Genomic DNA, 12381 nt, shown 5'->3' with positions numbered 1-12381 from the left:
TATTTTACATGCTACATACATTTTTGTACAAATATATGTGTGTGTGCCTTTACGTATAGACACAGACATACAGTTACACAAAATTTTCATTTGTTTTTGCTGAAAGGATATGAAGTATACACACAGGCATATAATCTAGTTCTCCGTTATATATACACAAACTCATATGTTTTTGTACACATGTACTTTATACACATACTAGATGGCGCAGTGGTTTGCATTGTCACCTCACAGCAAGAAGCTCTCCATTTAGATTCTTGTCTGGGGTGGCTTCTGTGCGGTCTGTTTGTCCTCCCTGCATTCGTGTGGGATTCCTCAGGGTGCTCCGGTTTCCTCCCACATTACAAAGACATGCATCTGGAGAATTTCTCCACGGGCCTCTGCTGAAAATTGGTTTGTTCCAAGTTGGACTTTCCTGGTAAACAAATAATACACATATACACTAACACACCTAAATATATATACAAGTGCACGTAATTTATTTATAATAAACAACATAGTACAGTTAAGCATTATTAATGTATACATTCTAGTAAATGTCGCTTAATATTTTACTTGGTCACGGTCTCACATTGGCTATGTGTTGCACATGCAATCTTGGTCAGTGTCTTTATGTCAGTATTTTTTTCTTTGCATTGTTAAGGGCATTTAATACTTTGTTATTATCTTTGCAAATGTAGTCCAAGTTGTGGCTGAAAAGGATCCTGGGTCCAGTTCACTTTCCTGGTTACCAAAGTATAATAATTATGAAACAGAAAAAAGGAGGGTGAACATGACGAAAATAGGCTTAGTTTGGAGTCCTACTTTTCACTTGTAAATGTACAGCAGAGATAATTTACTGCTGCAAGGGTTTTCAGAACACAGCATGAGGGGGTGGGAGAAAGAACTCCCATTACAAAAGCCTGCTACTTACCTACTTTCTTTTGGTGGAAGTAGCAAACACCTATTTATAACATAGGACAACCTCCGACAAACTCATGAGGTTCAGTCAGGGCGACACAGAAGTAGCTGTGTCTCAGAAAGTGTGTTTAGATGGCAGTGCTTCACACTCCTGCCATTCTGTCTCAATGGCATAAGAAAACACCACTTCATTATATCTAGTATGAGCAATATAAACAGGACAGGAAATGTATTTTGGAAAATAATGAAAGCAAGAAAACAGGATCAGGTTACCAAGGGAGGCCCCCATCATCTGCCATTTTGACGGAAACCCATTATAATAGTAAAAGAAGTACTTGGAGCTATTTCCAGGAATTAAAACAGCTCTGAAAACAAAGATAGAACAGGTGGAGTTTTCCTTTAAAAAAAGTTGTATAATGGGTTTTAATGATACTGCGAGCTTCCTAGTTAAAGCTGTTATTACGTGTTCCACGTTTTGGATCTGAAAAGTTGATAGGTATACACCCTGACATACCTCTATAGGTATAAACCCTGACATACCTCTCGACTGTCCACGATTTTGGATAAAATGTTCTGAGAATGTCCCTAGCTCGCTTAATGAGCAAAAGTACCGAAAGCCCATAACAATTCTTATAGTTACACAAACTACCTTAACGACATATAACATGACGTGATCATAAATTATCTTATTATGGATACATTTTAAATCAAAAAGTACTAACAAAAATTGTCAATAATTTGACAATATTTTCAGTTTTGCCCTCGACTCTGAAGGTAAAACGAGAAGAGACATCCTTGCCAGCAGAACCATCGTACGCTGTTTACGTAACTTCGAAAATACTTCCTTTGCTCTCACGAACTAGAACCGTAATTTGTTTTCCTAATATAAAAGGAGATAACCCTTCAAATAGAAATACGCTGCTATTCTCAATGAATGAAATTAACTGTCGTCAAGATGTCGCGACGCTTTGCAAAAATCGGACACACGTTTCGCAGAATTCATTCAAGTGTTCAATGGATGAGCAGTAACGCGGGAGAATGAGTGCATTCGATTTTCCTGGCCTCATACTATTATGATCGTTTGCACAGCAGACAGAAGCAATCGTATGATAACATAGAGAAGAAAGTAATTTCCATGCACGCGCAGAACGTTCATCTAACCCAAACTCAGGATAGTGGGTGTGTCAGACGTCACGCATCGTCACAGAGTAAAATACAGAGACCGTAAACAAAACAGGGGTCGTGGGTGTTGCGCACGTGCTTAGAGATTTTTTAGTCCGGGGGGGGGTTTAATGTTTTTTGCTTACTTGTTTAGTTATTCATTGTAAGGTATACTAATAAACAGATTGGTAATATTTAACGTGTAACAGTATTTCTGTTCAAGAAGTGTAAGTTTGCACATAAGTTTGGGAGAAATGACCCGTGATTTCAAGCCTGGAGATCTGATTTTTGCAAAGATGAAAGGTTATCCACACTGGCCTGCCAGGGTAAGTTAATGTGACAATTTTAAGTGCTTTACAAATGTAATAATTTGTGTCGCTTAATTAAATGCATAATTTCCGGTACATTGTAATGAAGTCTGAAATTGGTTTAAAATGTCCGTATTAACACTAATTTAAAATACTTTAAAAACTAACGGCGGTAGAAAACCAGAGCATTCCAAACAAGTTGGAGGTGTTGCTTCTATTTCTAACCCTGTCAACCAACTGCTAAGAGATGTACTTTTAGTTGTGGTATTCTATCAGTTCTGTCCTGCAGAATTGTACGTTTGTGCCCACATAGCAGTGACAGTTGGTGCTTTTGAGATCGCAGCACTTCGTAACGTGTAGTCCTTGGTACCTCCCACACCCTTTCCTTGTCTTCCATCCCTGTCCTATTCTAAAGTGTGGACGTCGCCAACCTTGCTTTGCTGCCACCCAGTGCAAAGACGCGGCCTGACATTCCAATGTGTTATTCTTTATTAGCACCGTTGAGTACCATTTAATAAACTGCGTGCCATTTCATTTTTTAATTCATTGAATGTTTAGATTTGTCATTGGTCCTTTAAGTACACGACATGGACATTTTGCCCACATCCTATCATACGTATTTTTTCTGCGTATCGGAACGTTAAAAATCATAGCAGATGGCCCAAAATGAGCATTTTTTATTTTTGTTATATATTTTAGACATTTATTCTGCTTAAGTTTCCCTCAGAAAAAAAAAACGTTGTAGTCAATGCATATCTACTACCACCCCCTCCTGAAAAAAAATCGTCACAAACATCCTACAGTGTAGCAACATCATCCTACGGTTTAGTAACATCACAGAAGAGTAATGTCAAAAAAACTAGGAAACTTAAATTCCCAAGTCCTCTGATGTTACCTACTTCCTAGCTGACCAAGGTCTTTTATAGTTTTTTTTCTCAGAATCAACGCTACCGCATTTAAACATTTCCAAGTATTCCGTAGCAGACGTTATTAGTAACACACATATTTCCTTTTCTATGATCTATATTCTTTCTCTAACATTCACCATTATTGGTCCATTAACTTCACAATCATAAATCGGACGATTAAACTCTCCCTATTCTGCTATATTGTAGACAACACTTCTAACATTACCAAACGAAAAACGTGTCTATCCTTCCTTCAGTTGATCTCACATCCTTAAATGTGATGATCAAAACCCCACTACTGCTGCTGCCTTGCTCAAACCATTACCCATTTTCAAGATGGGTCATTTTTAGTCATCAACAACAGACCAGTCAAAACTGAGAGGCTTTCCTCAGAACTCAAACATTTTCTCAGAGACGAGGCTAGGTATACTTGGAAGCAGAATCCCATCATAGAAAACCAAACTTCCTATACTTTCCTTCTTAATCTAGCAAAAGTAATCCATCGTAGGCATACAGCCTCACATCACAAGCACAAACAAGTCTCAGTGCTAAGCAAAACGAAACATTTTTGGAAAGAAGTGACCTTAATTACAGGTTGCATTACTGCACTAGGCAACACTTCCTATCACTTTCTTCAACATGGACAAAGTACTCATGCTCTGACTTCCTCAAATAATTAATTTATCTGCCCTGTATTAGCAACCCCTCCCAATGTCTGTCTACCTCTTAGTCACTACCCCCTCCATGCATCACTGCATTCTTCCATAAATGTTTAAAATCAAAGCTAATCATCTCTTTCCTAGAAAGCTTACCCACAGGCACCACTTTCAGCTCAAATAACATAAACCCATGGTTTATCTACTACTGCTACAGCTATCTAACTTTCACTCTGACTCTCACATCTGTAACCTCTGTCTTGTCAAGAACTTGATGCCTGACATCTGGTAAATTGCACTAATAAAGCCACTTCTCACAACCCACTCCAAAATCATCTCACAGTTCTGACCAAACGTTATCTTACCAGCTCTAGAAAAAATGTATAGTCACAGTTAACCCAATACATCCAGCAATACTGTCTTCTCTCACTAAAGCAACATGGGTTTTGGCTAGGGTAGTACAATGACCTACAGACTTTTTGTGATAATGATAAAGACATTCTTACTGACAGGGTCAGATTAGACACAAGGTGACCTAGGCAGCTGCCTAGAACCCTGTGCTGGCTGGGGGGGGGGGCAGCCTGGTTAAAAAAAACATAACATAAGAACCTGAGAAGTAAACAACCGCTGGTAGTCTCGACTGCGAAGGGTGGCTTCCAGTTACTATAATCCACCTTACGTATTAAGTAATTTCTTTTTCAAAAGAAAAGCGCACTTATAATAAAAAGCACTTTTATTTATGCAATTAAAACTGTTTTAATTGCATAAATAAAAGTGCTTTTTATTATAAGTGCGCTTTTCTTTTGAAAAAGAAATTACTTAATACATAAGGTGGATTATAGAAACAGGAAGCCACCCTTCGCAGTCGAGACTACCAGCGGTTGTTTACTTCTGGGTGTATAACATAAGAACCTATTTACTCCTTCTACTGCTCTGTGTGATAGAGTGGACCTCTTCTCAACTGCTCTTTGTAAGACGTTTTCATTCTGGCTAATGCAAATTGGAAGTTGGAGAAAGTGCGGTTCAGTGGCTGGAGCGTGGCAGGATATTGGAGTAAATGTTGCTGCCAGAGTAGTGTGGACTTTTTGTCTGCTGATGTAGAGGTAGAGTGTGTGTTTGTGCTTGTTCTACTTCCCGAACTTCATTCTGCAAGCACCCTCTCAAATGACTGAGCCTCAGTGTAAATGGAGGATTACGTTCATTCCACAGTTCTAGTTGTTAAGAGTTCTGTGATTGTTATAAATGTCTGCAAACATCTCATGTATACCCTTTCCTTTGGTTCTGTTTATTAATATTAATCAAGGATCAGTGTCTGGTTAAATGACTTGCTCAGAGTTGCACAGTAGGAAAATGGAACTAGAAAGAACTAAACCATGTACCCTTGACTACAGGAAGCAGCTCATTAAGGACTTGGAGCCTTAATCCTCTGCAGCAGCAGCCAGACATTTATTGTTGTCTTCATTTTCTGATAAACCACTGAGGATTACAGTCAGTCGGTAATGCCAGCCATTAGAGTTATAGTTATTGTTGTTCAGAAAATGCATGTCAATGCAACACCTGATATGTTAATTTTTCAGCTGCTTCCCATAGGTTCATAGGTTAGTACTAGGCTAACTGCCTTGCGAGCCATTTTAAGCCTAGGCAATTATCCCCTGTGAGATTCAAACCCTGTACCTTGTGTTTGTAAGGCAAACACCTTAACCATTAGGCCACCCTCCCAACATTATATGAGGCGTGTTCTTTGGGTATAATCCTTGGTTTTCTTTTTTTGTTGTGTGCGCATTATTTGGAGATTAATCTTGTAATGTTAATATTTTGACTATTAATACATGATAATTTAGTTTGGACTTTTTGAAGGCACATTGGTGTGCAATACACCATGCTGGGCAACAACAGTTTTCTTCTGGTACTTGGTGCAGAAGAGTAAAGCTGTGAGCTGTTAATGAGCTGCATCTTTAGTTCAGGGTTTGATTCCCTCAGTTTTCTTTTGTCTACTGTGTGATTCTTACCGAGTCGCTTCAACAGAAAGTGCTTCTGGGTTACGCATGAAAAGGGACACTTGCATCCAGTGGGCTGTCCCAATCTATTAGCAAATACATACCACATTTGTTTTTAAAATTCCTTTGACTTTGAATCCTTGCATGCATTTTGTAACTTAATGGGGTGCCACATGCTTTTTAAATAAGTGTGAGTTTAAATGGAAAAAAAGTTTACTACTACTTGTGCTATGTCTGCCTTCAGTTTGGCACAGTTTTGATTTGATTAGCAAATGTCTGCCAGTGTTTTTGCTTTCTGTTTTGAAATGTTGTTGTGACTTTCGGCTTTTCCCGGTTTGGGGTCACCACTGCTGAACTCCGGTCCGCTAATGATTGGCAGTTGATTTTTACGTACCGAGTTGCCAGCCCTGACGCACAACCTTCAACGAAGGTATGCCCATTCACGCATGTCTCCAGACAGAAGATGCTCTAGCTGAAAGTCGAACCGGACAGCTTCTTACTGTGAGGCGATAATGCTTTCTGTTTTGAAATAACAGATTTAAATTAAATCCAAATCTCTGTGGTCATTGTAAAATTAAAACAGGAAAATATGTGACAGGTTTGAGTAATGGTTTCTGGTAATTGGAGAGAGACAGCCAAGTAATGGGATATTTGTATAGGTGTATAAGGTCTGGTCCATTACCCTGCATAGGGTCCCATTTGATCATGGTCTAGTTCTGCACAATGATGTCCTCTTCATAGAATTCACCAAGGCATTCAGCCTCATTGGCTGTCCCCTTTTAATGCATAAACTGTTATAAACCCTGATAAAATCCCATGGTTCAAAGACTCCCTACAAAATAGGCTCCTGCACCTCTGACAATGCCCACCTTCACACAGGAGATCCACATGGCTGCATTCTTACTCCTCCATTATTTTTTGTCTTATTAACAATTTATCACATCTTCGTTCTACTACCTTTGACCTTATATGCTAACAACATGGTTATGTACAGATTCAGTCCTTGCTTTGCAGACATGCAATCATTCAACCCTTTCAAAGCCATGCTTTTTGGTACCTTCCAAAATGTTTCACATTCCTCAAATAACTTTAGTGTGTCAGACCAGCAGCAACATAGAATCCACTCTGTCCTTCAGATATCTTGGGATTTGGCTTGACCAAACCCTAAAATCAAGGAGCAAATAAACTCTCTTTTTGCTTCTTTTCTGAGTTAACAAAATCTCACTCTACCTCATCTCACCAGCAAGTAATGCTGTAGGAAAAGGGATCCTTCTATTTCAACTTGAATATGGACTTAAGTTGTTAGTGTTCCAAAAAAGAACTTGTACAGCTTGCAAGCCATTACCAACAAAATCCGTTCATTACCAGCTGCCCTCTGACAGAGCACTGATGCCTCACTCTGTTCAAAGTCAACTAGCTCCCTATAAACAGAGAGAAGATCTTCTTGGCAGGCAACTTTTTTTTTAAATAACTACATCTAGAAACATACTCACAACCATGTATCAGAATTTGTAAAATGTCTAATTATAACCTCAGGAGTCAGTCTCAATCTGCTCCCAGCCTCCAAACTCCCACAAACGACATATAACATGTTTAATACCCCTCCATTGTAGCCCCCACCCACTGGCAGTCTCTTCCCAAAGATCTTAAGGAAATTTCCTCATATTAAAAATTTCACACCCAGTTTAAATGCCTCCTTCTCAAAGAAGACGAAATCTGCCTTAAAAGAGTTATGCCACATATATTCCAAAAAGCTACTGTGCCTAGTAACTTTACAGTCTTAACTTTGTATAATTACACGTACAACTGGTGAATGAGCTGTTGTATTGTTTTTAAATGCAAATATTGAATTAGGCAAATATACATCTATTTCAGTTACCTTTCTTCCCCATCATACCTCCAACGTTTGGCATCTACTTGAGAAAATACTTTGGAGTCTGCTTGGGTTATAAAAATACATATAGAAACACTTCCAAGCAAAAATGCTAACTCATCTAGACTTTGTTGCATATTTGGGAGCCATACGTATATCCTCACACTGTTTCCTTCTGAGTTTTTTATTCAGTCTCTCATTCCAGTCTTTTCTAATCTCCTTTGATTGAGTCCTATAATTATCGTGAAATGTTTTATATGCCCTATTAATTATCCCTTTTTAACAGCAACTTTTGTTCTACCGTTAGGATTTCCCTATCCCTTTCCCTTTGCGTGTACTCTGGTATCAATCCATAACAGGGAAGGCAGTCTCTAGCCTGCAGTCCAGATGTCTTCTTGGCCTCTTTCGTTCTGTCACTTTTCCTTCTCTTGTTATTTGCTCCCAATACCAATGGCTTCTTTGCCATTTTTCTCCAGTAAATTCCAGCCCCCCCCTCTTGACTATTGCCTGTACCCCTATTTGCAGTCATCCCTATTGTTAAAATCCCTTTTCTCCATTCTCTTGTTCTCTTAGTTCTTGGAATACTTTTTGCTACTTTATGAATATAATATTCTGTTTGACTGTTATTCTCCTTAAGGATATGTATCCAAAATCTCACTCTCTCCTTGTTTCTTGAATTTTCCTCCTGCTTCATTATCATCCCTTTCCACTCTGAATTATAGCTTTCTGCTTGTGTTATGTATATGAGTTGTAACTTTGTAGCTCAAAAAAATGATCCCTTCAAATGAGGTAATCCTAAACCACCCTGTTCTATTAGAAGGATCACTTTATCCAACTAGACCCTTACCCTCTTCCTCTCCCAGATAAATTCCTTCAGTTCACTATTAATTCTTGTCCACAACTTTTTCTCTGGCTTATAAAAATATACCTGACCGGTACATAAAACTAAAGGGACTAAAAACATTTTTCACTGCTTGTACCTTGCTAACCATATCCATAAATAAGAACTTCCAGTTTTTCAGTTCTTGTTTTCTCTTTTGTTTAGTCTCTTCCATAATATGCTCAGCTACCATAACAGAATCCTTTTTTAATCCATACTTCTAAATATGCCATTTTATCATGTCCCAAAAATATGGATATTGCTGAACCCATTCATGTGTGGATACATAGTTTACAGATGTAGCTTCTGCTTTATCTTCATTAATTTTATATACCAAGAAGACTTAAACTGTTGCAGAACAGTGAGATGTCCTTTTCTGGTTTTATCAGGTACAAAATATCATCTGCAGATATAACCAGCTTTTCTTCATTACCATACCAGTTATATCCTTGAATTTGTGAGTTCCATATTTTTTTTGCCAGTGGTTCTAAATATAAAACACATAACAAAGGGGAAAGTGGGCACCCCTGCCTGGTTCCTCTGTTCAGACACAACTTATCAGAGAGGGACCCTCCCACTTTACTTTTTGCCTCTGATCCCTCATAAATATATATTTATTTCCAGGTTGATGACTGGGGAGGTCCACTGGGCTCAAGGAGCCTGTTTTCATTGGAGGCCCGGGGAGAAAAGCTCCATAATACATAGTAGAAATAGTACCAATTAAGCAAATTGTAAATATTAAATAGCAAAACTAAGCAAAGTAAAACAGCAACATAGAGTAAAATACAATAATATATTTACAGATTGGAGAAACAGTAGTACAGAGTTAAAATTGTATAGAGGTTTTAAATCATCTGTGAATGGTATAAAAGTAACATTAGTAAGAAGGCAGTAAATAAGGTTAATCCCTAAAGGGTGAGGATGAAGGAACCTTATGTGTAATGAATGTATTCCTGTATTAAGCAGGTTAAGTAGGTGGAGTGCAATTGCATTTCCATTTATAGGAGAGTAAGAATGGAGCTGGGTTTTGAAGTGTTCAAAGTTTTCAGAAATTCTTAGAGATGGAGGGAGTGAATTCCATTTTTTGGCTAAGGAAAAGGATAGGAGAAGCTGACCAGTGGGGACTATTTGGTTTGTACACAGAAATTAGATTTTCGTGGGCAGATCTTAGAGTTTTGTGTGGGGTGTATAATGGTAAGATGTTTGTTAGTGCTGGGCATTTAGGTGGTTTAAAAATAAGCTTGTGAGCTGTGGTAAGTTGGAAGTAGTCAAGGTAGTTGGGAAATTTTAGCCATTGTAGCAGGTGGAGAGGTATACAGTGGTGGGTGGAGTATTTGGATGTGGTGACAAATTTTGAGATTTTGTTGTAACAGGTTTCCAGTTTAGAAGAGATGGATGAAGATAGGTTGGTTAGTAGGGGAGTACCATACATCAGTGAAGGTAGTAAGTAGGTAGTGGCGAGGGTCTATCTTGTTGAAGGGGAGAGGAAGTGGGAGTTTCTGTACAGTATGCCAAGTTTCTGATGTGTTTTCTTAATATTGGGGTGTCCAACCTTTTGGCTTGTTGGGGCCGCATTGAGTGAACAGAAATGGTCTTGGGGCCGCATATAAAATATATCATATAGTTAACTCTTTCGTTGCTCCGGAAGACCACAGTCGACCTCCTGGCTGTACTGTAGGTGCATTTGAACAATGAATAAATGTAATAAATGCCTAATGTTTGCCTTAAAATTCTAATTCTCTAATTTTACAGTTAACGTTAACATCTTGGTTAAAAAAAAAAAATATGTATATATATATATATATTTTTTTTTTTTTTTACAAATAAACAGATATTCACTATAGCACTAGCATTTCTCACTGGGAAGACCATTCCAGCAGTCCAACTAGATAAAATATCACCATCAGCAGTCCTACAGTACTATAATCCACAAAAATAACCCAACATATTTGCAATAAAGTAAATAATTCACATTACTGACTTAATAAAACAATTCTGAATAAGCTACAAGAGGGTCTCACCCAAACAAATAACTGGTGCCAGAAATATGGTCTTAAGCTAAATGCCAAAAAATGCATCATCATCCCCTTTGAGGAGAGTGATGTCCCCACAAATTATCACATTAATAACAATGTTGTAAGCACGCAATAAGTTGTATGGTACTTGGGCACCCAGGTTGATAGAAACCTGACTTTTAACCACCAAGTTGTCTCCGTTGTAAGGAAAGTTTTTTTTACATGGCCCACTTCATTAGTAAGGGTATCTCATCCAGGGACAATGAGGTCATAACATCCCTGTATTCTTCCTTTACAAGAGCAATTATTGAGTGCAATGCCCCTTTTGGCATGTGCCTCAGCAAAACACCCTGCCAAAAGAAAGACTACAACCATTTCTGACAAAAAAGGTCAAAGGACTAAGTTCACTTAGTTATCCAAACAGACTAAAAAGCTTCTTGCTTTCCTCTGTCTCTCACTAGCCCCTATAAATTTAATAATTGGCTTGCTTTCCAGGCTAAGAAAGATCCTGCCTTAAGAGACGTCCTCTACCTCAGAAACACTGGTTATACTTAAAACGCTCACTACAAAGACCACAGCCTTCACTGCAACATAAACAAGCCACTTCTTATGGACAGGTTCTTGACACAAAAACCTTCAACTTCTGTAAAAAGCTCCTCTCATTATCAAACCATGTAGTTCAGCAACACAATGGCTGGCTGGATAGCCATAAATGTAGTCCTTGGGTAAGTAGCATAGCCTTCATCAAACCAGATGGAAAATCCACATACTAACCTTTCCCAGCTGGATGGCTAAGATCTAACATTGGTTACTCAAGTCTAGTTGCCCAAGAAAAGGGGCAGGTTTAACTAAGAATTCCATTTGCAGAATTATATTCAGTATACATATTAAATCTCTCTGTCTCTTACACACACACACACACACACACACACACACACAAAAGCGCCTACTTGTAAAATAGGCAACCTCAGTAATCACATGACACCCACTCACTGAATGAAATTGTCTGGAAGTCAAAATATCTGAAAAAAAATCGTAATAGAGATGGATTTATTCATGCAATTTCCAACCACCAAAAGGACCATCAATAAATCAACAAACAACTGCTCAGCAAAAAGTAAATCAATAAGAAAACCATAAACTATAATGTTACATACTGGTGTAAACATATAACTTGTGTCAATCCCCAGGTTAATCCATACCAAAAGATTGTTTCAGAGCTTCAGCTATGTACAAACAGCTTTCTCCTAAAAACTTAACTCATTGATATTTGCCTTGCTGTAATTATAACTGTAAAAAAAATGTTTTTAAGTTTATGCTGTACCTCAGTGATTCTCACTGTTACGAGATGTAATCTCTGCCATATTGTATGAGTACTGCATCCATAATTTGCTGTCTCTGTCATGTATTGTATTATATTGTTTTGTGTTATTTTTGGAGCTTTTCTCCCCAGACCTCCGCTGAAAATGGACCTGTGTCCATTCGGACTTTCCCGGTAAACAAACGTAAAATAAAATAAATAAAAATAAACTTCTCTCCAGTCTAAAGCCATTTGACATTCAGACATTTTAATTTGTGCAGAAGTTACTCACAGACTGAAAGTTTACTGAGCTGTAATGCTGACCTTTGCTTTTGAAAAAAAAAACAAATTCCCAGACTTTGTCAATAGCTCAAAAGTGTAGA

General features: G+C 38.1%; 1 protein-coding gene across 5 annotated transcripts in view; it reads left to right on the top strand.

Moving 5' to 3' along the window:
• The first annotated feature begins 1919 nt into the window (after window positions 1–1919).
• The window catches only part of PSIP1 (PC4 and SFRS1 interacting protein 1), an 801135-nt gene continuing 790673 nt past the window's right edge, over window positions 1920–12381 (top strand). For 2 of the 5 annotated variants that reach the window (XM_044061284.1, XM_044061281.1), the window contains exon 1: window positions 1924–2387. In XM_044061284.1, coding sequence (XP_043917219.1) covers window positions 2316–2387 — 72 coding nt within the window. In that variant the 5' untranslated portion in view covers window positions 1924–2315. Of the gene's footprint in view, window positions 2388–12381 lie in introns of all 5 variants that reach the window. The other 3 variants (XM_044061285.1, XM_044061283.1, XM_044061282.1) reach the window with 3 other exon arrangements.

This window comes from Protopterus annectens, chromosome 2.part0, assembly GCF_019279795.1.
Source record: "Protopterus annectens isolate FY-2018-M chromosome 2.part0, PAN1.0, whole genome shotgun sequence".
NCBI classification, from domain to species: domain Eukaryota; kingdom Metazoa; phylum Chordata; order Ceratodontiformes; family Protopteridae; genus Protopterus; species Protopterus annectens.
This window is presented reverse-complemented; position numbering and strand designations above follow the sequence as displayed.